The sequence below is a fragment of the Anopheles nili genome, chromosome 2, assembly GCF_943737925.1.
Source record: "Anopheles nili chromosome 2, idAnoNiliSN_F5_01, whole genome shotgun sequence".
Classification (NCBI taxonomy): domain Eukaryota; kingdom Metazoa; phylum Arthropoda; class Insecta; order Diptera; family Culicidae; genus Anopheles; species Anopheles nili.
Window position 1 is genome coordinate 4852583 of NC_071291.1, and position 27800 is coordinate 4880382.

The 27800-nt window shown below is 46.9% G+C and overlaps 1 protein-coding gene across 1 annotated transcript; it reads left to right on the forward strand.

Moving 5' to 3' along the window:
• On the forward strand, positions 1–27709 carry LOC128721433 (ras-related protein Rap1). Its single transcript, XM_053815187.1, has 6 exons — positions 1–176; positions 6868–7307; positions 23469–23576; positions 23655–23783; positions 23878–24030; positions 24111–27709. The coding sequence occupies exons 2-6, from the start codon at positions 7233–7235 to the stop codon at positions 24198–24200; spliced, it is 555 nt and encodes a 184-aa protein (XP_053671162.1). The 5' UTR covers positions 1–176; positions 6868–7232; the 3' UTR covers positions 24201–27709.
• The last annotated feature ends 91 nt before the right edge of the window (positions 27710–27800 follow it).

The following is a 27800-nucleotide window of genomic DNA, read 5'->3' on the forward strand; positions in this document are numbered from 1 at the left end:
CCTGGGATCAGAACATCGGTTCCCAATTTCTTCGATCTAGTTAGCCATATGCACCGGTTGTCGAGTAGCATTGGCCGAAAGTAGCGGACGTAGGCGATCAAAAGGCAACTCGGAAACTCGTCATAGCAAGCGGATTTCTTCTGGGCTAGGCAGCTCCGTGGAAGAGGAAGAAGAGAGTGAGTCACAAAGTGAGGAGCCTGTGTGAGATGTGATACGTGATGAGATGAGATGAGAAGAATTCAGTGTGAATAATATTCACTCGCGAGGTTTCTTCAGTCGGCCGAAGGTTTCCGAAGGTTTTGTTCAACTTCAAACTCACGAACACACTGCACTGCAAATTTAAAGAAAAAAAGATCCCTACGCACTCACACAGTGCGACGCGGTGTGTGAACACAACAAAACAGCCGTGTGCGTGGTGGCGCTACGCGTCCGTGCATTTAGTTCGTTCGTTTGGTTATTAATGGGTTCGAGCATTTTTGGATGATTTTAGCGCTATTTGTTTATAACAGGAACAGGCAGAACGAAATACCGTGTGAAATTGCACTAAAAGCTTATAAGGATTGGCGAGACAGCTTTTCCGCTGGCACAATTGTGTATCGTTTTCAAATTAATGTTAATATGTGGAATGTGGCAATGTGAGGCAGTAAAGCAGAACAGAGCAGTAAGCAATAAGATTGTCGCCTGAAGAAGCCGTCAAGCAAATGGACGATATTTTACCTCTTTTCTCTCTATTTGCACACTGGCTGGTTGGCTCGTCGCTTTTGCTTCCTTCGCTTTCGCAGCCGATTCGTGCAAGAAGGACGGAAGAAAAATAAGACTAACTTTTGACTTCATCGGTTGTGTGGTGGCTGTGCTGAAAGTTAAACCCAAAATTTGCCAGTTTTTTTTTATCAAGAATAAGTGTTCCTTCGTGAACGTGCAAAGTGAATTTTTGTTTTTTCTTGGTTTGATTGGTTCATTCATAGTCATGATCATTGCATTATGTTGGCATCATGGTAAAATCCAAAGAAAGAGAACAATAAAGGTTCGCTGCTAGTATCTTAGCAACGAACATAACAGCGCATCATCACGATCTCCATTCTGGGTGATCTTGGTTTGTATGGATTTCGTACGACAACGATCAAAGTCGGCTAATATCTTTCGCGACATTTGTAGAGTACTCCTTGTTGTTGCCCCCAATACTGCGACCAATATACTCGAGTTATTTTTTCTACTATGACTCATCGCAAACGACTACGGCGACGAGAACGTTCTGTGCCTGCGTCGGAAATCATTTGGAAGCAATGCGGTTAATCTTTCAAGCATTTGCTTCTCGATACCGGCATTTCCGCGTCCCAGCCTTTAATAATGTTGATGCCATCAGAGAAAAACGTGCACCCTTCCAGCATAGAATCTTATTCTTTTATCTTCCTGGATTGGTTGGCAGCTGTCAGGGCGAAGTAACGTCATCGCATATTCACATTACCGTCGTCCGCGACCTGAGGAGAGCACCAGCAAGACCTATCGGCATGTCCCAAACTGTCACCATCATGCGGGAGAAGTCGAGCAAAGTCATCAGAAAGGGCACCCGGTGGCGTAGGAAGAGAAAAAAAACTCGACGTCCCCAGGCTGGCTCACGAGCAGCCTTCGTCGTATGTTGTCCCAGTCCTGCCATCCGTATGGTCGTTGGTTGGAGGCAGAGCAGGTGCAGGAGGTTGCGTAGCATTTCAAAATTCGATAATCGAATTGAACAAATTCAATTAGCCTCCATTCCTATCGCCCCTGCCCGGTTCGTCGTGAATCCCCGTCCGTGTTGGGCGGCTGTTTTTTGTTGTTGTTATTTCAGATGCGGATGAGAAGAAGGTCACATCAATCTAGCAAACCAACGCCAGGGCAACGAACGACCGAGAGATATCAACCCCTTCTATTGAGGGGGCGTGAAAAGATGCACGCAATGCACGACTCAAATTTGCAACCATAGCATGATATGCTTTTGTTTTTGCCGTTGATTATTTTGTGCCGGTTGTGGGGGGAATTGGCCAGGCTACTTGAATGAATATGGAAATTGAGCTGGAGGCACTACTGCTTCGGTTCCAATCGATCACCGGCTCAGATGTGCTCGATGTACGCTTATCAAACGCAGAACGATGATGCTGCACGCTGTTGTGCGAGACTCGTTGCTTCCTGATAAGGTCCTTGATGAGAAGCTTGCGCAATTGTAACACGAAATCACCCATGAATCATCTGATCGGTGTGTGCACCATCACAAAAGTTATTGCGTGTAATGCCGTTTGCCTGAGTCGCGCAAAATGCGTTCACTTTTTTTCACTGCAGGCGACGCCAATGCACTTGTTGGTAGCTTCTGGTGGGTTCCTTTTCTAGCGTGTGCGATCTGCGAGCAATTGCTGAACACGTTATCGGCCCTATTCATGAGGCCATTTTGCTCCGATTGCCGCGGTGATGATTCACCCTTGATGGTGTGCATCCTGCCAAGTAAGTGTTGGTACCCGTGAACTATGGTCGTCCGTGCGGGTTGTCCCTTCCCTGGCCCGTATAATGGGCTAAGAGGAGGCTCATCTCATGAATATTGATGTCCAGCGTTTTTTTGTTCTTTTTCCAACCCCTCCCTCGGGAGCCGGACGCACGTTGTTTATCCCCTTTGCGGTCCTTTACTGACGCGCCCCGAGCAGACACATGGATTGTGTCCGATTAGGGCGTCCCGGATTGACACAGGAGAGCCGCAGCTAATTGTAGCTGTTAATTTCGAAGTCAATTTCATACGGGAACCGGCTCAGCCCGGGCGGGTGTGATCAGCTTTAATTTATTCCGGAACCGTCGTAATCCGCCTCCGGGGCAGCATCATTGCCGCGGGCCGATGGAGTGAAGTACACGTGTAATCCCGCGCGAAGATTGATGATGTAATCCCTGCGGAGAAATTCGGGACCACGCCGTCGAAGCAAGGACGTCTGGAAAGGTTTCGCTACGTTTAATCCTACCGGTGGTATGGTAGTGGTTGTGCCTCCGGCTCCGGACGTATTCGCGATGTTGCCATCCATTGTCCACATTGGTCGCAGCATCAGCCTTGACCTGCTCCCGCTGCCAGAGCAGGTTGAAGAGTCCACAGCGAGCCGCACTTTTCCGACTTGTTGCACTGTGCTAACGAGAGCGACAGGCGAAAAACCCCGGCATAAAGCGCGAAAAACGTGGAAAGAAGAAAACACCCCACAAGTGTGGGAGGAACACCAGCGAGAGTGACCGGAGATCCGTTCCTGAATGTTGTCAAACCGCGCCCGAGGGCACGCCGGATGTACCCGGATGCGCTTAAATAAACTTTCACGCTGCGGTGACCTTGCTACTGTTACTGCTACCATTGCTGCTACCGTTGCTGCTAATGACGGAAGCGTTTAGGCATTATCCTTCGAAGCAGCATGACAATGGGGCACCATTTTGTGACAACGGGCCGATCAGACGAGAGATGTTTGTGAGCGAGAGAAAGGTTCACTTTTTTGTGTGTTGTTGCGTGCAAAGACGCCAGAACCGCGGAGTTATCGTTTTCGTCGTTTTTTTTTGCACGCCACTGTGCAAAACGTCGCTTTATGGAAGATCACCCAAAAACGATACCGTCATTCCAACAACCCCCCGCAGAGTGTTCCGTTTCGCTGGGATTGAAAATATGGCTGGCGGTGGTTTTTTTTTCCTGTTGTTACTGCTTCATCTTACCCCACGATAGGCGTTGTAAACGAATTTTATGGGGGAAAAGCTTTCGTGGCACAATTTTGGCGCCATCCGCGTGCTATCTGGCTCGTGAAAAGGGCGGCTGATTCGTCGCTTTGAGATAAAGCCAAGAAGAACATGACCAGGTTTGCGTATTTTTGCGTTGGGCCGTGAATCGTTTACGCGTCCAGTGAGATAAACCACAAAAGCAACTAAAAAAAAGCTCATAAAAGCAGACGACCCGAAGTGATGCGTGGGAAAGGTTGCGGGTGTGTTTCCAATGCTGGCGATCAAAATCCCGGCATGGTGTAGGGCAAATGATGCGGAACCAGGGAGAGTCAAAGAAAGAACGGGCCACAACGGTTGTTTGTCGCACGATAAACGATTAAGACCGCGTGGTGGATGAAGATGCTGGCGATTGTGATTTGTGACGCGGAGATGACGGATTTTTCCGGAGGGAACCGGAGCGAACGAGGATGCAGGCTCGTTCCCACAAGGAGGTGAATTTTGAGAGTTATTCCCGTCTTCCAGACGTTCTGGCAAGGGCTTCTACGTTGGTTCATGTCAACACGAGCAGGGAAGGAATACGCAACCTTGTATCAACGAAATCGTTGCATCTGGAGCATTTTTAATCGCGCTTTGTTACCGAGAACGTGTCGCTGTGTGGTCTGTGTTTTTCCATGAAGAATGCGCTATTCTTCTCATTGAATACATAATAACGAACAAAACAGGAAGACAATTTATTACCGCAAGTCTTCTAGTGGATCATTATGAAAGCGTGTGTACAATAATGCTTTCTTAACTTTGACAGCTCATTGCGCCTATATTTTGTTTCCTCTTAACTGAGTTATAATACGTTAATACACAAAGTCAACATGCCTTGAGTCAGATTAATAACACATAATATATGGCAAAAAGTAAATTTAATCAGTACCTACAGCCACACAGTTTATTTGAATCAATTTTAATGATAGCAAATGCTCAGTAGAAGTTTTTTTTACATGTGCATGATTCATACTAATAACCATGTAATGGTTACGAATTGATCGAATCTGTTGGTGACTGCGACTTTAGAGAACTTATCGCATTACTCGGCCGTTGTAAGGCCCTGCTCCCTAGGTGGAATAGTAATATAAAATCCATCTAGATTCGACGACTTTCCCGTCAGTTGTGGCCATCTGCGTCCGTTGCGATTCTCGTTCGCTTGCAGCTGATTAACGATTCCGCAAACGAACTTCCGGTGGTGTTCGCATCGGACGGTGTGTAGCATATGGGAAAAGGCAGAGTGTAGACGTCATTTCCTTCGGCGTAATTCCGGTACCCGCTGTTGCTACCACACCGCGAATTAGTTGCACACTTGACGGCAGAGCCGGACACTTGTTGACGAGCTTTTTTTTCCTCTAATTAATCATCCAAAGGTGTGCGTGTGTGTCTATTACGCACAGAGAGAGAGAGAGAGAGAGAAAGAGAGAGAGAGAGAGAGTGAGTGAAGGAATAATAGAGATGAAAATGGAGTACCTGGTATGACGGCGTGTATGTGTTCCACGTTGGTACTTCGTGACTCATTTGCATATCGCGTTGTAAAGTTTTTTCGCGGCTGCTGGCGAATGCGAATGAGAGAGAAATCGAGAGAGAGAAAGAGGGAATTAAGGACGGGTTCGGGTTCGGGTGATGGTTCGCATACAGTTCCGTTTTCGGACGGGGCTAGCAACAACGGGGTGGTTCGTTCGGTTGGCGCCGGTTGGGTGAATATTTGTTTGCCTCTACTCATAAAGTACAACCTCTGTAGCCTTTCCCACGGGAGTTTGAAGTAGCCCAAATTACGCCAAGATGTAAAAGCGCAATCATGGGTTAAACATGAAGTGCTGTAGGTTGGATTACAATTTTGAGCATATTATATCGCTAACTCTCTGTATCAAGTGTGCGATTTCCAAAACCGCATACAGTCGAACAATTCATGCCAATATTAGCCTCAATGTTTGTGCACGAGATAATATGCCTGCGTGGAGCACCTTGTGAACTTCCGCAATGGTTGTGCAATGAGGTTTTGAGAGTTTTTGTCAAAAAAAAGTATGGCGCAAAAAAGAAAATGTATCCCTTCAAGGGCAGTGCTCGACGCGGTTTGTTATCGCTGTGGCGTGCATTCGCTTTTCTTTTTTTTTGTTGTTTTGCGTTTCCTTGTCCGGCGTGTGTTTATTTTTGCGCACATTGTTTGTTATGATAGCTCTCCTCGTCGGCACACGTCCATCCCTCACAACACGTCGGTTGGGCTACGGTGGTGTGCATATATTGTTTTATTTTGCTTGCATCGAAAAGAGAAAAAAAATGCCGCAAACCAACGCTCTACCACGGGGGAGCTGTTACATGGATGATGACCGGAGGCGTAAAAATGCTACCCTTTTTTTGATGGACTCTAACGCCCGGCTGGTGCTCTTTTTGTTCCATTGCTTTTTACTGCTCCATTTGTGTCGCTCAAAGCTGGTTGGAGATTTGTTTGCTCCTTCCCGATCCTGTTGTTCTACCATTTCATCGTCCTATGCTTCCTGTGGGATCGATCGTACACATGCGATTGATCATTATCGCTGTCCCTAATCTCCTCTAGTGTTTGTTCATTCATCGCTTTAAAGCTCGATACAATTGTTCTGCCTCCATTGCGGATCGTTCTACTTTTTTTAGATTCTTTTAGTACACGAACACAATAAAACATCTGATTTATTTTTTAACTCTGCGCTCTAGCATTAGTCCTACGTTAGTTCTTGGAAATCCAGAAAAGTATTCACTTACTTTCCCCTTTATTGATCCGTTTATTTATGTGCGTTTTTCGAAGAACTTTGTTTGATGTTCGCTGATGCAAAAAGACGACTCATCAGGTTTGTGGACTCAGTTAAACAAGGCAGCTCGCATGAGAACTTCATTTCAATTAAAAGGTCGACTAAATCGAGCTGTTTCTGTTGTTGTATGTAAAATGGTCTTGGGATAAAAATTCGGCTTGCACTCTACCGAAATTTGAGACGATTACGCATCTCGTTTGAGTTTTCCGCAAGCTTAATACCTTTCAGATTCACTGGTTCGTTAATACTGGACCCGAGAGAATAAATTTCAACGGCAATGAACTTCACGCACATTCAACCATATTCCCAACTAATCTTTTTTTTTTCTTTCTTCGTCCTCTAGAATCCGTCTTCCTTTGAGGGCTAGGCGGCGAAGAACGACGAAGACGATAGCTACGACGCCTTCTCACATTCCGAATAGCAATAAAAATCGCGGCCCAGCGCGACAACGCATCGCCAGGATAACGCCGGAACGGAAGTCGCCGAGTCTTGCGGGAAACATTGCCCCGTCGTCGGTACGCGAGATTCGCAAATAAACGCCCCCGGGCTGCAATAAACTTTCACCGGATCGACCGGAACGGCAAGGACAGTAGTGCTTCTATAATCTCCCAGCTCCGCCAAGGACGTGGAGCAATAGAACGGCCGTCTAGCAGCAGTAGTAGCAGTAGTAGCAGTAGCAGTAGGCAGTAGATCTCATCCTCAGCCAAAATGCGTGAATACAAAATCGTCGTCCTCGGCAGCGGAGGTGTCGGCAAATCGGCCCTGACAGTGCAGTTCGTTCAGGTAAGTGTGGATGTGTTTCTGGCCCTTGGATCATTTTATTTTTATGTTGTTATCCCTGCCCGACCATTTGGAGGAGCGAGCGTGAGAACTAAATATTTTATCATACAGCTCTAAAGAAGCTTCGTCGTCGTCGTCGTCGTTTGAGCAGCCTAGAAGTTAAGAGGAGTGCTTTTCGTTGCATTCTGCCAACTTTTAGCCGACCGTCGAAAAGCTGTCTTTGACGTTTTTTTTTCTTCTTTCGAGTGCGGTGATGTTTTAATGAGATAAGTTTGGACATGCTGTAAATTGTCGAATCTACCATCGGATATCATCGGTGACGGGAATATGCCATTATTACCAACCCCCTGTGGTATGGATGTATGAGTTACCGGGTTTATTGAACGAATTCTTTTATCTTCCTCCTATACCTGCACAACTCCCGCTCGGCAGGACTCGTACAGCTTTTGGGGCCGCTGTGGGAAGCGGAATGAATAAAAAAAAGACTCTCCTTCCCCACACGTGGTGTGCAATTCGGGCCGCTTTGATGGTGGTTACGTTCCCAGCAAAGCACGGCACATTCATTCGGTGGCCTTCATCAACCCCCACCACAAGCCCTCGTTCTTGTGCCATTAAAGCGCTACCAACAGGCAGAGTGGGTTAGTTTACTTTGTTTTATTTGCAAACCACCGCCCTGTGTACGGGCCAACGGGCTTGTCGGAGTTTCGGAAGTAGCTAAAACTTTCATCCAGAGTACATCCTGGATGGTGGATGAAAGGGAGGGGGCGGGGGCGGCCATGAGACGCGGTGTAGTATTCTGCATACTTTTGTTGGCCGTACGTTGATGGTTCGGTGCCCGGCGGAAGCTGAGGGTTAATTCCATGAGTTACATACTCCCCTCCTCCTCCTCCTCCTCCTCCTCCTCCTCCTCCTCCTTCATTCTCCTTCCTCACCCCACTCCGTTGAATTGGAGGACACGCGAAATGGTGCTCCTCTCGGTGTCTCCATACCCCCGGTATCTCGGTGAAGGATCTGACCCCGTGCAAGCTAGTCGAAGTTCGCTTTCCAGAATCCGCAGGATGTCACCTCTCGTTCTCTCGGCACCTATTTGTTACACAGGAAACACCGTCCCACACCGGCACCATTTAAACCCCCACCCCTTGCTCTTTTTCTCCCGCCCGGGGAGGTTGATTTTGTAGGCTTGAATTTCCACCCTCGTTGGCTGGTGATCTTCTCTAGCCTTTTCCAAAATTTGATGGCAGCGCAACCCAAAAGAGGTGCCAACCAGATAGCGGTTCGTTTTCCGTTTCACCGGAAATGCTGGTGCTGGGTGCTCTTGTCACGGCGGTTTTCTATGTTCAAACATCCACCCCCAGGCGGGGGTGGTTTATTTTAGGTAAATTTTCGGCGCTCATGTCGTATTGCTGGAAGGACGACGAAGAGAGCTTCCATTTGCAGCATAGGTATTTCTCCGATCGGCAACAATGCCACGGCAGGACACGCAAAATGACAGACGGATGTTTTCATTCGCGTAGTTAAACAACACCTTAAATGGGAGAATAGCCAGCGGTTTAGCTGACGCGTTTGTTAGATAATGAATTGTGCCTTTAAATGAGCTGCAATCTGTGTGTCGAATGAATGGCTTGGCTATTTGCGGATTACAGGACATGAATGCACTTAATCCGATTCATTCACTTCCGGAAGGTCGAAAGCCAACCCTTCACACATCCTTACGAGTAGGATGAGACCAGCAGTAAGATGCTTAATATGATGTACAACGCTAGCGAGAACGAGAGGGAGAGAGAGATAGAGAAAGTACTTCAAAAGGCTGTCTGCTGCATTCCTTTGTAATATAATCCAATCCAAGCAAAATCAGCTTCGTTTGGCCTAGTTGCTTGGGCACGCAGTGGCGCTACTGAAGGAAGGGATTGAAAAATGATGATTTGTTGCCCTTCCGAAAGAAGAAAGTCCTTTTGCACATGAAAAGGATTCGCTTTTTTTTGTTGTTTCTTTACCATCTCCACCATCATCAATCCGCAGTCGAGTGCAGGACGGTGGAAATCGCTAAAGGCCAGCCATACGGAACGGTACGCGGCTTCCCGCGGGCTTTCGAGAGCTTTTCCTTTTTCCTGGCAGCCGGTTTTGTTGTGCGGTACCGTCCGGAATCGGTGGATGGCATGCGTAAACTTTTTGCCTTCTTTCTTTCCGAATGCGCTGAAGAAGCGCCTAACAATGCGAGAAGTAAAACTTCCTTGCAACTATCCTCGTTACTCGTGCTTCGTGCTGGTGCGGTTGATCGCTGTTTTCTGCAAGTGTCCTGTCATCATCAATGCACCGTATGTGTGTTGGTGTGTGTTTTCCCTCCCACGTTGCTTGTGCGTATTTTCTTCAATTGCATAAGCCGGTAAAAGGATTTGTTTGAAAACGTTTGCATTCAACGTCTTCCGAGCTGGGAGGAAAAATAAGACAGACAGACACGGGGATCGTGAAATGATGAGAGAAAATGGCGTGTGTTTCTTCCGCAGTTGGGTGGGAGCTGGCATTACAATTTCCAACCGACAGTTTGGGTGGCAGAAATCAGCTTTTCTAAACGGAGAATGAGTCACGTGCCGCGCTTCGTGTACCGTCTCATCAAAAAGAGGTTCCTTTGATGGTTTTATGCTGTCAAATGTAAATATACAACAGACAAACAACCATGGCTAGACGTGCGTAGATGATGGGGATGGGAGTTGTACGTTCGTCATTTTGCAGCTTTTCTGATGCGGGAATTGTGAGTCAGTACGGCAGTTAGTTCAATGTGGTAAAACAGCCGGATGATGATTGTTGCAAGTAGAATCTATAGACATATATTTGCAACAGTTTTTTGGTTTTTTAATTCATCGAGCTTCGTTGTGATGTTACAAATGTTCAAAATAAGTGAATGAAAACTCAAGTATATTTCATCCAAAAAATGATCCTTGTATGTAACGTCCATAAAAGGATCATTGGAAGGACTGTAATAGGTTCACTCATATCAGAGAAACGTTGCGTCTCCCGTTTGTTTAGAAGGGAATAATTAATAAGCTAACTTTACCAAGTACTGATTACATAAATCACCTCTTAAATGCGTGGAGAATGACTATTCAATTCCCCCCGCTTCGGTTGGTGTAGTGCCGCCAGTTAGCCAAAGCCGCGCCTATTTGTGACGATCGGCAGTATAACCCGTGAATCGGACAAAACACAGCATTAAATAAGGCAATTCGCAGGCCTGTTATCGCAATCACAGCACGCCCTGCCACCCGTCGATGTTTGTTTGTTTTTCTTAGCAATAACCACCGCATCCAGGCTCTCGGTCCCGGTTCCTGCTATCCTATCACAGGATCATTTTGCATAGCCGCACAGCGAGAGAGAAAGAAAGAGAGAGAGTGAGAGTGTGTGTGTGCGTATTCGTCCGTGGTGTGCGGTTGGGCCAACATGCATCATGCCACTTGATGCTCCCTTTTTGAGCGCATTTTTTTGTTCATTCTACTGCATAATCTAGCAATTCAGGCAACCGAGAGAGCATGGAGAGCTCGGATGTCCTAGGAGGAAGCGGTACATGAGGGGGGGGGGGGGGGGAGATACACACATACACTCGTCCTTAACGCCTTGGCAATACGGGCCTTCCATCCACGAGGATACGACCAAGGAGACGAGGAGGATAGAACGGACTGCAAGAGGGTGCTCCAAGCTGTCACAGGATCTCGGTGTGGCTGTCGGGGGAGAGCGGAAGCTCGGATAAATATGGGTGGGTGGGTGGGTGGGATGGACCTGTTGCTGGGTCGACAACGAAAGCGACAGCATGAGAGCGAGAGAGGTGAGCTTAGGGGATAATAAATGAAGATGTTTGGCAAATAGGACGTCGCCTTTTGGGTCGGGGACTTTGGTCCTTCGGGATATATGCGAAGAGAGAGAGAGAGAGAGAGAGAACGAAGATAACGGATGAGTGTGGTGTCTCATTCTTCGCATCCGCCTGTGTTCGAACCTCGACCTTAGTCATCGGGTTCCAAATAACCACTCCGTGACATGGCAGGAAGCGCCCGGTGCTCGAGCCAATGTGTGGTAATGCGATCTGAAATTAGAAATATTTATAATACACTCTCACTTACCTCCTTGCGCGCTCTCTTTCTTTCACCTACAAAACGTGGGTATTCGCACATTTGCCTAATTTTGTTGGTTTTTGTTTGCTGCCAAAGAAGACGAACCGAAAGAGCTTGTGGGCGCGTCGTCATCAGCAACGGCATCTACGGCACTGAAAAATGAGCAAAATGCAAAAAGAAAATGGAGCCACGGCAACAGCATGATGGCGGGATGTGCAAATAATTCGTCCCGTGTAAAAAAAAAGGATACAGGGCGGCTGAGTGCGTGTGTTGAGGTCTGTGCGGCCTCAGGAAAACGAAAAGACCCCAGGGATACCTTCTTTTTCGGGGATACCTTCTTTTTCGGGGAAGGTGTTGCGTGTGCTTTCAACAAACCACCCCCGGTTCGATTGTCCTTCGATGAACGATGAATTTGAATTGGAGGGAGAGGAGGTTTCTTGGAACCTGTTGCGATTGGAATCGACCACGTAATTGGGAGCACGTAGCTGGTGGAGGAGTTGTTTCAAGATTTGGCATTATCCAAACTAAAGCTGTTAATATAGGAATTATTCCCTGGATGACTTCTAGTCACCAGGCGTCCTGGCAGCAGGACCTTTACCGCTCCAACTTTCTACAGTGATGGTTTTCTTTGAAAAACTCTTCTCTACTGCCGAGTGCAAGGAAAATGGCGTTTTTCAATGGAATATCGCCTCGATATTGCGTGGTGAAGGAAGCCACGAATCGCTCCGGCCAAAAGTTGCTTTTAGCGGGAATTAGGCGACTGTTTTTTTTGCTGGGAATTTAGACACCCGGCCACACGGCGGTCATCGGGGAATTTGCGCAGCTTTTCTTCTCCATCATCCGACTGAGGGCGGACCTGGCGCTGTGCTCTTCCATTGCCACCTGATCATCGGAAGGGACGCGTTCGGAAGAATCAAATTCCATCTTCTTTGCGCGTCCCGAAAGTTACCGGCAAACGCTCTAAATGTTTGGCGAAGGTTTCGTTGTTTGAACCACGCCTGCACCGGACCTTTTTCGGACGGACCGGAGACCTCCCGCGTGGGTGTGGGAAGGACACACGTACTTCCGTCAGCACACAAATGAAGCGTTCGGCGAATGGAAATCAATTTTTATTTAGTTCACAGTAAGCAAACGGTCGAGATGCGCGGAGAAATTCAATCATGAAACTAATGTTGCGGTAAACTAACGTATCATTTTGATAATTGATCTTTTCTGCGGCTGTGCGGCCCTTCGTTTCAATCAAACTAAAATGCGGTGGTAGCGTATTGTGCAGTAGAATGGAAGGACTACGCCGAAGCCGTTGCCTGTCTAATTTGCTGCTCGATGTCGATGATTTATCTCACCCCAAAATTACTCCCCTATCTTTGGTTGGGTAATTTTTTGTTTAAACATTCCGTTGGCCATCCAACCACTACTAATAATTGACCGTACTATTGGGGGATCGGATAATGCAATCGATAGCAGTTTACCACTCGCGCTATTAATTACCAATTGCCATTTTAATCGGCTTCGTTGAATTGAACACTCGCTCCACGGTTTCATCCGCAAACGCAGCTGGTCAGAGCTATGATGATTATTGTTTCACATCCGAATATTACCCGGTGCTAACGGGTTTCCTAGTGAACTAGGGTTTGTTAGTTAGTTATCGCTTTATTTGATTAACAGAGCTGATTAACCATTCGCTTTCGTACCGCCTTGAGATGGGACCACCGAGAATATTCGTTCCGTTCTGGGGGTTCGCCCTCAGTGGACGTCGATGTTGGCACATGACGTTACGCTATTAAATCTAATTTCAGTTTTAGTGTTCTCGAACCAACCATTTTGCAGATGGGAAAATTGCAGGTTACGAATTCGACTGTCACCTCTCACCCAGGGGATTAGAATAAGTGACAAGAGACATTGTTTTCGCTTGGAAAACCCTCTCAAAACCCACGTGTGGGAGGACTTTTACGATGACACCAACGTTAGACCCGGGTATCCTTCGGAACTGGGCGGATTCTTTTGTTTCTTCTCGCTGAACCTCTCGAGTTCCCGTAACGAAGAGAAGAAAAACACTATCGCTTGAAACGATGGGCCTTCGGCAGAAATCAAATCCCAAACTCACTGGTAAAAGAAAGCGAAATTGGATCGATTTGTGGAAGTGAGGTGCCGTTAATAATCTACCGGCTAGCTGACGTTGCGTCATATTACGTTCTCGTCGTTGTCGACGGGCGTGGGATCTTGTTGTTTGCGATTCGATTTTCTAATCCGCTTCCTTCGCTTACCTTCAGCAAGCAGCGTGTGGTCCTTCCCCCTATCTCTGGCACCCGGTATCGTTTCCGGTGGATGGATTAAATGGAATCTCGTTAAAATTATGTGTGCACAAAATTCAAACACAATATGCCGAATAGGGGGGTGTATGTGTTTGTGTCAAATCCTAAACAAACGACTCCAATTTATGCCTCCTGCATAAGGGTAGAAAGGGCGTTTCTTCTTCGTATTGATCTCCCCAATCCTTCGGCCTAGTCCGAGAGCAATCCACCCCACCGATTGTTGAGTATCAAATTTGCATTGATTGACAAGTTTGCGACGGTCGTGTCTTGAGGAAGCAGGACAAGAAACGAGGGCTGCTGGTCGTAAATAAAGATTAACACATTTGCCGTCCACCACATGGTAGGGTATCGAAGAATGCGAATGTTCTTAATCCAAATCACGTTTTTGGGTGGGCAAATTCGGTAAGGAAAAAATAAATAAAATCATTTGCAGTGGGAATGGAATGAAAAAATACGTTACTTGAAAGAGAGCAGCTTCGTGTTTCTTATATCAGTTACAGCTAAAATGTGACAAATTTCGATCTAGCTTCCATCTCTCAATTCACCTCAGCTTATTTGCTGCTTGGGGGCGCAGACACACTTTGTATAGTCGCCTCCTTTTTTCCAGTGACTAAACGCGTCTAGTTAAAGGTTGGTCTGATCCCCCACAATAGGTAGCTGGTGGGATCGCCTCACCGGAAGGAATTTGAACCCCTTTTGGGGCTCGGAAAGTTTCTGGTCTGCCCCGACGAATTACGTTCGCCGGTGAGCTATTGTTTATTCGTTAGCAGACCTCCCCCGGTGTGTGTGTGTGTGTGTGCGTGTGTGTGAATGTCTGTTTAGCGGGCAGATTTTTCCCGGCGCGGGCGGATGGAACCGAACCTCGGAACAGCGAAGAACGAGGTCGAACGGTTGAGCGACGCCAGGGCAACATTGCGACAACCACCCACATACACCACCCGCACCATTTCCCCAGCGAGATGACCCTTTTCCTCGTCACCGATTGGGGAGGGGTGGCAGACAGAGAACAGAGGCGCGCATATCGCCTTCTCGGGGTAGCGTATTTGTATTGATCGACAAATAGCAGGCATCTGTGCGACGTCCAACAACCCCTTGTTGCCTGATGCGCTTGGTGGTACGCTGCCACAGCCGGTGTTCCGGTCCTTTGAGCAGCACGTCAGTCACTCCCCCATTGGGCGGAGTCGGCAGGAAGGGTGGGGGAGGGGGGAGGGACATTCCAATCCTCGCCGCGAGTTCACCTCGATCTTCCCCGATACGTGTCGCTTGTGTTTCTGGCTATCTGGCGATTCATAACCCTATCTCTACGAGATGGAGAATTTTTGCTTGTTTCGTAAGCACGGGCGCGCATCTCTCCACACGTTAACCGTTGAATCACATCACATCCGTCGGCCCGTTTGCCGGAATTGGCCCGAATTCCGATCGTTCCAGTTGACACCACCCTTGTGCTCTGATGGGGTCTTCAGCGGCGAACTCCCGAACGCGTGCATTATAGACGCACACTTGCTCCAATGCAACGCAGCTGTCTCATCGCCGGGCCAGTTGTTATGACAACACCTTTGTCATTGACGGAGATGGAGACGTTGTCGATCGCATTCCTGTGCGCTTGCTTTGGCTTGGCTGGTTTTGCAGTTTGTGCAACCACAAACGCGGCAAACGTGCTGTAGCGATGTAGTGAGAAATAAAACAGACACAAACACGTGCACGCGGGAGCAATGCGACAGCATACGGTTGGCTTCATCGTAATCGATAGATTTATTGCTTGCCAATGCCGTAGTCTCGACAATTCGCAACGAACTCTGGATGGGGAGGCGTTTGAACGATGGGCTCCTGCCGTGACAGCCTCGGTAATTGCTCATCATAGCAGGCTGCTTGGTGTGCGTACGTGTGTGTGTGTGCTTTTGCACTGCATTACATGATGAACGCAGCAAGCGGACACCACCATCGTGTTCCCCTCGAGTTTCCCCACGGTTCGATGGCATCTGTTGTGTTGTTGGTGTCCTTGTTTCCATGGAGCACACGCAAGGGAACAGACAGAAGCAAAATGGGTGAAACTCACTTCCAACAGGAACCGTGACGAGAGACGGGAAGGATCGCTTGAATGATGAGAAACGTTGTCTGTTGCGCATTCAACGAATGGTAGAATTAGAGAGCCTTACGCTAGTACCAACGGTCTGTCACAGCTGACCCACTGCGTGGTGCAGAAGTAAACGAACTCGTGGTACGCCATTGCCTTGCCCAGGATCAACACTGGTTCCGTGGACACTGGTTGGTGTATAATAGCTGTATGTGGGTCACCGGTGGAGTTGTATTCGGCGAACTACGTTGTGGCAGACGTGCAAGACTGATTATTATTTGCTACAGCTCTGACACCGAAGGACACGCGCCAGATGATGCGTTGGATTCGTTGTTGAATTTCGAGAAAACGTCAGAACCTTATTCGGACTCGGAACCTTCGGAGTTGTTGTTCTTAAACGGCTCATCGAGGTTTCCATTTCGATGGCTTCAAGCGATTGAAATATCAATAAGTTAAAGGATCTCCTAAAGTGAATCTTAAGGAAGGAGGAGTCTCTGTCGTTGATCAGCCCCTGTAGAGGCACGTTAATTTGATACAATCCCACTGGAACCGGTTGCACTTGACACTGTGAAAATGTAAAACAACAGTCTGGTGCAATGCATCCCACACGATGTCAACTCCTATCTCCCAACCATCGTTTGTCGTCTTATCACGTGCAAAACATTAAGAGTCTTCTTCTCTACCCTCCATTTAAGCCGTCTTATCAACCATCCGACGTAGTTTGGCGTCATGAGAAGATTATAGTAGTACGTTTCGCCTACTGTGAGGTGGTGTAGAGCGCACACGAACCACCACGTCGGTGATGTCTGGGATTGTTTGCCTCTGAGAGCGCGTACGTGGGCCGATAAAATTCGCCATCGTGATTGATTTCGGTTTTCTTATTTGCGCTGCTGTTCGTCATTGCAGTTGCTGGGGTTCAGCTAGAGGAAGCATCAACTGACAATTCCGACGTCAGAAAGACGTCAGCTGGTTTCGCGCCAGAGCACCATATGTTTGACCCCCGGGTGTTTGCTGCTGATGTTAGGAAATTCACAAGCTAAATGCGCTGTCTGTGTTTGACTACTAATTCCGATCGCTCCGGGAATGTATTGGAGTCATTTTTGTACGTCATTGTTGCTCGACCTTTGAGGCACTAAAAAATGTGTATAATTCTTTTGCTACAGGACCATGACAGCTTTACAGTGCAATCAGGACGCTTTTATTGTCTTTTTTTGTAAAACACTGTCATTTGTTTTATCATAATCGATCCGCAGGGGTATCCGCAGAATGGCTCGTGACGGCAAGAGGCGATCACGTGGCACAGGACGTTATCTCTGACCTGCCTTCACCGTGTGCGGTAGGCACATCGAACATCACCCCCACGGGCTGGCGCTGGTCGGTGACCGATTTAATGATTTTGTCATTCAAACCCACGCTCCCTGGCCCGAAGCTAGTTAGCATATCACCTCCCCCTGGGGGTGGGTGGGATTTTCGCCAGTGTATGCGTTGAACGTTAAAGAGAGGCAGCATGTCGTTCTCACTTTTTATCTTTCTCTCTCGCTCGTCGTAGCCCAACGAACAGCAGCAGACACGTTTTGGCAGCGAAAATAGACAGGAAGTCGTGGGCGCATTTGAATATCAATTTGATGGCTTGCGGGTGTTATGGGTGGGTGTTTTGTTTGCCACCGCTTACTGCAGGGCATGAGTTGCGACCTGGTCAAACCCAAACCGAGGTGTGCTCTGGAGAATCGTACCTTGTAGTCCCCTACTAGTATAGCCCCCATTTGATGGCATTTTTGCTCAGGGTGTGATACGGCTGGGAGTCTTCTTAGCGTGAGAATTCGCGGCCAGTCGAGTACACAGGTGGACGATGGTCGTATTGGTTTAGTATCACCATTGAGCAGGTCTATGCATGTTGAGTTTGGATTGAATATTAAAACTAGCCTCCTGACCGTTGGTAACCCATGTGAGCACTAGATGTATTCCCCCGCAAGCCAAAGGAACTCCAATCGGTGGAATCATGAAAATCAGTGGAAATGGAAGATCCATCATGTTGGTTGTACGTACAACTCAATGTGTTGCTAATCGTTTTATTTTGCCATCAAATTCGGATTGTGTGAACGAGACCTGGTAGCTTTTGTAGAACTGTCACCAACCGTGTCAGGATCGATTGTCGGTTGTATCCTTGCCATCCGGGCCAGCTGGTTTTGCCCCAATTTGTCGTGCACATCCGTGGGCGTTTCCGCTGCCCGTCCGTCCGTCACGTTGGTGCGTCGGGAGATCAACTTTTCAATCCATCATGAAGAGCGGCACATAAACTCGTCCTCCGCGAGCGCATTGTCCTGCGCGGCGGTGGTCGGTCCATTTCGGATATGGAAATTTATTGCCGGGACGTTTGTCTGTAGCGGGTGGTCCGTAGGGGCGGTGTAACGATGAAGGTTAGTGAAAATTTACGACCAATGCAGAGTGTGTAACCCCTCAGAGAAGGTGCGCAGCAAGGAGGCAACGAGGGATCGGATGTTATAAAAAAATGGCTGGCCACCTTTTTCTCCCTTAACCATCCCGAACAGGGCGAGTGAATGTTATTTTGTGCAATGATGACAGAGAGCTGCAACATATGCACGCTGCTCCACACAGGATATGACGCACGTGATACGGTGTGGGTTTGGTGCGTGATTGGACCGTTAGACGCACTGGAAAGAGAACGAGAGAGCGTTAAGGAGGGAAAATCCATTGCGGACAGATGGGGTCCTGTGGCTTTCGCTTCGAGAGGATCCAAATTATCAACATCCTGAATGCACGTGGGTTTACTCGGGAAAAGACCCCTGAGCCATGGTCATGGATTGAGCAAATATGGAGTACAGAAAACAGTTACAACTCACCTGTGCGAACAGTCGGCGTCCAGATCTAGGTGTTGTGGTGGTGGGTTGCTTGTGCCACCCTCCCAGCGTGGGTATATGAGACGCAGCTGTATAGCAGGATGTAGGTGGAACCACACTTCTGCGAATGCGGAGTGGGTTTGACTTTTGGGCATGATTCAATGCCACATTTCGCCCACGATTTTCCGGCGAAGCAGAAGTCCTTCGGATCGTACCTACGCACCCTGAAACAACGGCGGTCCAATACTGACACACTTGAACAAACGGAATATGAGCCTGGCCTAGAATCCGGCACCTGGTGGTGCTGTTTTAAAGTGACCTTTCTGCAGCACTTGTGCAGCGCCTTTGAGGTGTTTTTTTAGTGTCTTCTCTCTGATTTCACTCTCTGCGCTTGGATGCTCCAGATTCCATCAGTTGCCGTCCAGTGCTTTCGCTCGTGCAACTAAACAAATCAGATTTCGCAATCAAATGGAACGACACTCGAGACACACGAGCCTCGGATGGGGGGTGTTTTGATTGAATAAACCCTCCACCACCATCCTGTTCGTGCCCTCGGGCTCAGACTTTTTGGTCTAATTTCCCATTCTCCACCACCCACTTGGAATGGTTAATTCTGTTCGGAAAATCGAGAGAGAGACAGCGAGAGAAACCTGTACAAAACCCGGAACGACGCGTCACCGTTCTCGTCGAGTGTGATACAATTTCAGGACCTTTTTTTTGTTCATTTCAATGCACTCAAGATCGAGTTGTGGGTGGTGTGCGTCGGAGGTGAGCATGTGTGTGTGTGTGTGTGTGTGTGTGTGTGTGTGTTCAATTACACTCGCTGATTGCGCATCCTTTTTCGATGTAATGCAATTTCAGCTGTTGATTAGAAATTTTCGCTCCCTTCAGGGAACTTGAGACCTCTCGCTTTTGGTGTGATGCCCATTCCCCAAGCTATTGGCTCTAATCTATTCGTTTTTTCACGATCGAGTGCTACCATGAAACCTACCCACCCACACCTAGAGCCAGTAATCCTCTCTTCATTGGCTCATTCGCGCAGGGAAATTTGTGCGGAATAAATCGTATCGATTTTGTTGTTGCTGCTGCATACAGGGGGTGTACAGAGTTTTATTTCCTCTGTGCGTTTGCTCCTTTCCACCTTGTGTGAACGCGTGGTGGTAGCCACGGTAGGTTATTTGCTTTTTCATAAGGGCTTATGCTTTTCCCGGGCCCACCCGCGCCTTTATGGAGGCAGTGCAGGGAAATAATTAAGCGATTGCAGACTTCCAACCAACCGCGAACACGAGAGAGAGAGAGAGAGAGAGTGTTTAGTGTGCTGTTGCTGGTAATTTCTAACGATCACTCAGCACGCATGCAGTAAAGAGGAAGCCACCGCTCTCCTTCGGTTTTCCAGCAGAGCAGCTGACGACTACACTAGGCGGTAACCAGCGAAGGCCTAAATATCCGCTATCCGGACTCGGACTTTATCGGACCGTTGCGTACACGTGTGTTTATGGAAATCATTTCTAAATTACCTCGCAACGGTAGCTTACAGCTTGTTTTTTTTACTTGCTTTCATGTTTAGTTTCACTTTTAATAAATCGCCCTCTTCCCTCCCCAAAAGAAACGTTCCTAGCCGGTGGATGTCGCATGCTTACGGTTCAAGCATGCTAGCTTCAAATTAATCGGAATCCGTTGCTAGCTTTAAGAGCAGAGTTTTGAAGACCCACTATCCCTGGTTTGTAGTGAGTCGAGAAATGTTCTAAGAAAATCTATTTTTTTTCGATGGCTCTACTACCGAAAAAGAAGAGCTCTCTTGGCAGGCAAATAGCGTTCAAGATTTAAGATTTTAAGTAAATAACCAAACAACCGCCTCGCCTCATAGTCCCCATCTGGTTAGCGTTTCCCTTCACTCGAAAAGACAACGCCCCCTCGCCTCGTCCTCCACGTCGGCCGTGCATCGAAAAAACTAGGGCAAACGCATGCTTCACCGTACAGACAAATTGATTTCTACCATTAATGTGCCCTCCTTCCCGCCGGTCTCGTGGCCTCTTGCTCGCCTCAAAGAAAGAGGCACTCAACTCTCCGCGGCATGTGTGTAGGAAATGTAAAAAAAAACCTCCCCAACCAACTATTGCGAGAGACGGAGGGTAGACATGGTTGGTGCAGTCAACAACCTTTCTCCCAGTCGATACCATGTTCCGATGGGGCGTGCGTGTATAGGTGTGGGTTGATAAAGGGCGCCAAGAGGCCAGCAACTTGGGCGGAATGCTTACCCACCCACCCACCCCCTGGAGGGCTCTCTATCTCTCTTCCTCTCTTTCGATATCGCAAGAACCGCGGACGACGTGCAGCGGGAATCGTCCAGAGGTGTGTCCGGCTTGTTGGTGCAAAGGTAGGACCGAGAAAGAGTGAGAAAGAGAGTGCCAGTAGCATGCCCTAAGCCCTTGGGTGTGTGTGTGTTTTTTTTTCTGCCATCTTTTGCCTAGCTCCAGCTTCACGCACGAATATCGCTCCGGAGCCGATAGATGGATGTGATAAATTTAATCTATTTTCCATTATTTATTCATTCATCGCAGATGGGTGGAAATATTTACCCAGCGATTCCATCGGGACCCGCGCACCGAGAAAGAGCCTTGTTGTGGCTTCGGTGCGCCTGAAAGGGCTTTCTGTGCTGCTGTGAGTTGCGGAATGCGCGCGTCCTCCCGTTGGCCGGTATTCCACAGGACCTTTGTCCTTGTTCTCTCCCACGCTAGCGGTATTCGCATTGCTTCGTAATTCGAAGAAGCGAAAAACTGTTCATTCAAACATGAGCAAAAACACGACTTTACGGCTGCTCGGCATAAAGTAAATTTTAATTGAATGAAAACGAGCGATTCTCGTTTCTTTTCCCAATCAAGTTTAGCAACAAGCAAGCTTCACTCATCATCAAACGGATCTCCATGGAAGCATATTGCTTATTGGACGCTTCCATGCGGAATCCAGTCCTCTTCTCCCCACGTGTCACGGGACACTGAGAGAGTGAAAAGAAATCCAAAATCACGTGTCAATTTATTAATCAAATCACAGAGTTCGCCCCAGTACGTGGTACGCGAAGCTTCCCGGCAGAGGATGTTAAAAATATTCCACGTCTCGTAGGTAACGCTTGTGTCGCTGTTCCGCACCATTATTGGGCAACCGAGCGAAGGGCAGAGTAGAGTGGTTTCAAGGGTGTGGGTTGCATTGCTGACTGATAAAAAATAGACCCTCAACACTGCGTGCGTTCTTATCAACTGTGGCATCATCGATCCGTCCGTTTGCCCGTCGGTTGGGCCCATTTCGAGTGATGAACTTTCGACGAGGTCTTTTCGTTAGCTTCTTTTTATTCTTCTTATGGTTTTATTCTCGCTTGTAGCTGATAAGACAACTCTGCTCAACATTCCAACGAGCGGGCGGCGGCCAATCTGGCCTAAAAGCGAAGATAAGCCGCCACTTCGACTCTGCTGGAGCAGAACGGAAAAGGGAAATGCAAGAAACACACACGCACACATTATGTCGCGATGTTTGCAGCCAACGCGGTGATGCAAGGAACTTGTTTAGAAGTTTGGCTTGAGTTTTGGCGTCTCTTTGCCACAAGCAAATGCAAATACAGCGAAACGAAGAAAGACCTCTGAAAGACCATGGAAACGCGCTTTTTTTCTCCCTTCTCTCTGGATAATAAGCCAAGCTATGCTATATAGGACAGGATTTGAATTTTCATTTCCTTCGTTATCGGCATAAAACGAACGCTCGGGCGCATATCGCGTGGCCGCTCCGTGCGCGAAAGGAAACCAATGCGGAATGCTATCCCGAAATGATTCTCGTTCCCCACCCCGAGTTCGTGAGGAAATAAATTCTTAATGTAATTGACTAGGCGATAATTGGCAAATCCAGCGGGGTGGGCAGGTGGCACATCTCAGAACCAAGGATAATGATGAGCTTGACATTCCGTCCCAAAAAAAGCGTACCCCACAAACGATTCGGCGATGGTGTTGCAGGACGAAAGCCACTAATGATGGCTACTCGAACGAGTCGAGAAACTGTGATTATTAGCGCGACTTTTTTCCTAGAATTGAGCAAGAAGCAAATGGCTGAACCAAACTCGAGATTGGTTTCCCACTTGACTTGCCTGGAGGTGGTCGCTCGCTCACTCTGAGGCGTAAAGAGTTGGTCATCATTAGCAAACGCGACCATGGCGCTTTCCATTATCTTTTCCACGATTAAAGGTAATCTGGGCTAAAGGAAACCAACCACTCGTCCTGGGTGAAAGCGCGGTGAGCTGTCCAATTTGATTGCGTTTGATTTGATTTAAAAGCTGATGGACTTTTTGCCCTCGGTCGGAGCAGCAGAGAGGGGGAGGGAGTGTTTTTTGGGGGCGAAATCGGCGAAAGAAAGAAATGAAGCCTGCAAGCCTCGCACAAGCAATGCTCTCCCCCAGCGTGACGCGAGAAGGAAGCGAAACGGATAGAGCCAGGATATGGGGCAGACTGTTTGCTTTTCATTACGTAAACAAGCTATTCATTCTTACGGCTAAATCATACCTTATCATACCTTATACCTTCGTGTTGTGCGATTGCTCTTTTTTTTATTACACCTAAAAAAACACTAACCTGATGGAAAATCTCATTCTTTGTCCTCTGAACGTACCGGGAATAAATCTTTGCTTAACAGGTTTTTATAAGATTTGATAGTAGGATTCATAAAAAAACACATTTTTAGGATTCACAGAAATCATTTTTAGTATCACTGCAAATTGAACCTTAGTTTCTAACATCAGGCAGTGGGTGCTCATCTAATGAAGTTGCTGTTTCGCTTGATTACAGGGTATATTCGTGGAAAAGTACGATCCCACGATAGAAGACAGTTACCGGAAACAGGTTGAGGTGGACGGTCAGCAATGCATGTTGGAAATTTTGGACACAGCCGGCACGGTAAGTAGCGAAAGCCACAAGCATCAAATAGACTTCATCAACCTGCACGACACTAATGTACGATATCACGCCGTTCAGGAACAATTCACCGCCATGCGAGATCTGTACATGAAGAATGGTCAGGGCTTTGTGCTAGTGTACTCCATTACGGCGCAATCGACCTTCAACGATCTCCAGGACCTGCGGGAGCAAATTTTGAGGGTGAAGGTAAGTGGCAATGCGCGGATTGTGTTGGAAGGAAACAGAGACCCCTCGAAGTATCAGTTAATGACACGTTTATTCCCTTCTGTTGCACGGACAGGATACGGACGATGTTCCAATGGTGCTGGTCGGCAACAAATGCGATCTCGAAGACGAGCGAGTCGTAGGAAAAGATCTGGGCAGGAGTCTTGCCGCGCAGTTCAACTGTGCATTCATGGAAACGTCTGCCAAAGCCAAAATTAATGTTAACGACGTAAGTTTGATGAACTACTGAATGACGAACCTTTCACCGATGCTATTAATCCATCCTTCTGCGCATGTTACGCATTACAGATCTTCTACGACCTAGTGCAACAAATCAACAAGAAATCACCGGAACGAAAGCCCAATAAAAAGAAGAAATCTCTATGTGTGCTTCTGTAAAAACACTACTTAGGAGCAAAGTGGACAAGTAAAACGCTCACAAACATCTACATACAAACACACACACACACGTAAGCACATGCGCTCGCATAAGAACAATCCACAGGAATCTGAAGTTTTCGAGCGAGTGAGAACGCAGAGATTCAGAAAAGGATTTAAAACGATCAGGATTTAAAAGTAGGCAGAAAAAAAGGTAAAAAGATGATAATCAGCGTTAGAACGAAGGACGTGTGTGTGGGGCAGGATAAGGGATAAACAAGCAACAGCAACAAAAAAGGGTGGAAATAATTAGGAATCTTAAGGACAAGAATCGGACACTTAAACACAAGCACAGACACACACACACACACACATACACACACACACACACTACACGCCACTCGTTCTCATGACGGCATGATCGCATCTCGAGAACACGTGCATACACACAGAGAAACATACACACCTACATACATACGTACACACCATGCATGCATACACAAAGCAAACGAGACGGGCACGGAAAGGAGACGACTAGGTTTGACTATAAAGAAGCGTTAAGGCTCAGCGTTGGTTAAGAATTGCTAAATTTAATTGATCATAAACAGAGAGAACACATCTCCATTTACAACACATCCATCGACGGAGGAGGAACGCGATGGATGGTAATAGATCTAGACATTTCAAACACATCCTCAGACGCGCCAATATGTGGCAGGGGTTCAAGGGGATCACGCTGCTAATTGCAAAACCCGAACAAATCAATCCAGATAATGATACCGCTGGTCATGATGTGGCACTGTCCTGCTGCTGCAAGCGTTAGGGGACGCTGTTCGAGGGGTTGGGAAAGCGGATCGAATAAAGTGAGGTAGAGAGAAGGCGACTGCGGCGCTTGTGCATATCGAGAGATGGTCATAGTGTAACTCCTCTCTTTCTTCACTCTGCTGCACGAAGGCCAAGTTTAGTACTACATTATTTGCTGCAATAGACGACGAAACGAGCGAAGGAATCAGAACCATTAGTATGGAGTAAAAGAAAAACAACTTTACCTATAACACATAGCTTGTACTTTATTGTCGCCTTCATCTTGGTTTGTATTGAAAGAAGGGTTTTATGTTGTACACTGTTACGATGTGATGCGAGCTGAGTAAACTTTCTCTGTCACCAGAGCTAGAGAACCATGCTTATTGATGAGTGCCGTTCGTGCGATTAAGATTATAGGTTTTATCTGAATTTTGTTCTATGGGCAGAGACGAAGTGAAAATAAATCAAAGCGCGACTTTTGCGACGAAAACTGGCAATGGAATTGAACGGCGTGTGATACTGTGTAGTAAGAATTGTGAGAATCTAAAGCTCTGGGGAGGAATGCCGGTATCGAAGCGGGTAGTGAACGGCCGATGATGTAGCACGTGATCCCTTGCGGATTGCGTCTTGCGTATGTTTTTAGTCTCAACGTTCGACGCGTGCTATCTTTCTTTGACTGAACAAAATTGATTTTGCGAGGATAGTGCTGCGGTATAGAAGCTGTTTGTCGGTATATTCATCTTTCAAAACAATCGGAAACCTTCTAATCGTTCATGAAACTAAATTTGAATAATCGAATAAGCAACAGTAAGAGAAACGTGTTCTAGTGCAATAGCACGCAAATCAGTGGAATGGGCAAAGTTATTGACAAGAACGTTGTAAAACAGATGCACGTGTTACGTTTAAAACCAAACTCCTCATTTATTATGCTTCTAGGTAACGAATTGATGCAAAAACAAAAAACACACTGACGAGATGATCGTGTATGTATGCTAGAAACAAAACGAAATAGAAAGGCAGAAGGGAAGAGAGAAAGTGAAAGTGAACTGTCCTTCCTGAGCTTGATCCCGGTTCGACAAGCCCTTATCTGTTAGTGTAGCTCCACTCTTGCTAGTGGCAAAAGGTGCCAAAAATTAGCAGGCAGAATGAAAATCAATAATAACACACTGCGAACTGGCGCTGATAGCACTTAACTGCGCATGAAGAAATATCAAGAACAAAGAATTTACGAAAATAGATTCTAGCTCCTCCGATCCGTAAGACGATCCTTTGTTGCATAGTTACCTTCCACTGATTTTGCATAGGTTGCTGGAATATTATCCGCTCCTGCCGGGGATGGCTCTCAGCAGATCTTCCGGTACACACTCTCCCACCCTACACGTTGGTTGGACTTGTTGATGTCGATTGCAAGCACCGTTGTTCCGTAAGACGCACGCTGTTCGGATGTAGTCAGTTTCTGTCTGCTCAGCATTTTGATATGTATATGTGCAGGAGGATAAGCTAATAGATGAATTCTCGCTACCAACTTCAATAATGTATTATGTGGTATTAGGAAACAAAATTAAGTAAATGCAATTACTATACACATGCAAAGCAGTTACATAGTTAAACATACTTAGCGAAATGACGATAATGTAACGTAACGTTGCTGCACAGTCGTTGTAGCGAGGAGCAAAGCAAATGAACAGTTTTCCCTTTGGTGTGTGATCGTCGGTCAACGTGTGGTCGTCTTGTTGTAGTTGTGTATCACTAAGCAAAATAGAAGAAAGGATCCAAAACAACGTTACATCCTCAGAGACAGCCCAGCTGGTGGGGCATTGCTGTTCATCGGGGTTGTTTCTTCATTCGGCACGATTGATAGGTATCGTTAGGTGTTTCTAAATTTCCTATAAAAGTCTACCATCCCACGTACAACGAGCCATTTTCGGTGATCTTGGAATGATCTAGCTATTTTCTTGATCGTGACTAGAAGCTGTAGTTCCCATACCAACGAAACACATGCTATCGAACTGCATTTATCATGAGCCGTGTGTCCATGAATCAAATACTGGAAAATGATCGTGCGACCCGTTCCGTAATCGGTTATATTCATCAAGCGCATGAATATCTGTCACCATTTCGAACAAGTATAGAATCAGTAGGAAAAGGACAAAATTAGGACCATTGGGAACATTAAGAGAATCAGTGTGAAGCAAGACGTCTAATATATTTTTTCTTAATATTATAGCTTCCTCGTAAGGGCTTTCTACGCTGCCATGTGTGATGAATGCGATCGCAGTCAGTTGTTAATGCAATCTCATAAACATCAAAGTGTGTTATGGGGAAGCGTAAAATCAAACGATAACGAAAACTAGTGAAGAAATAAGTTACTGGTTGCATGCGGAATTACGGCATACTATTCACTTTCTCTCCATCTCTGCCTTCTCCAGTCACCTGTACGATGGAAAGTATTACTACATATTCGAAGTAAAGTATCGAAATGGTCAAAATAAAAGCTCATAGAAACCCCGCAATATGTGAAAATCAACGTCATCGTTGATTTCATAACTATTACTTTAGCGTTCACTTGTAAAAACCAGCTCACAAATTGTGAGCAACAGCGAAAAATAAGCGCTAAGTCGGAAGTAACGTAAAAGGTAAACTGATCGATCATAATTGTGTAACCAACTGCAAACAAAACAATCTATTTTCTAATGAATAAAAAAGTATATATACACATAAATATATACAAGACATACGAAGAAAAGCGTCTCGTGCTTAACCCTCGTTGCGCTTTTCCGTTCCGATGAGTATGGAGTTTCCTTTCATGGTTCAGAA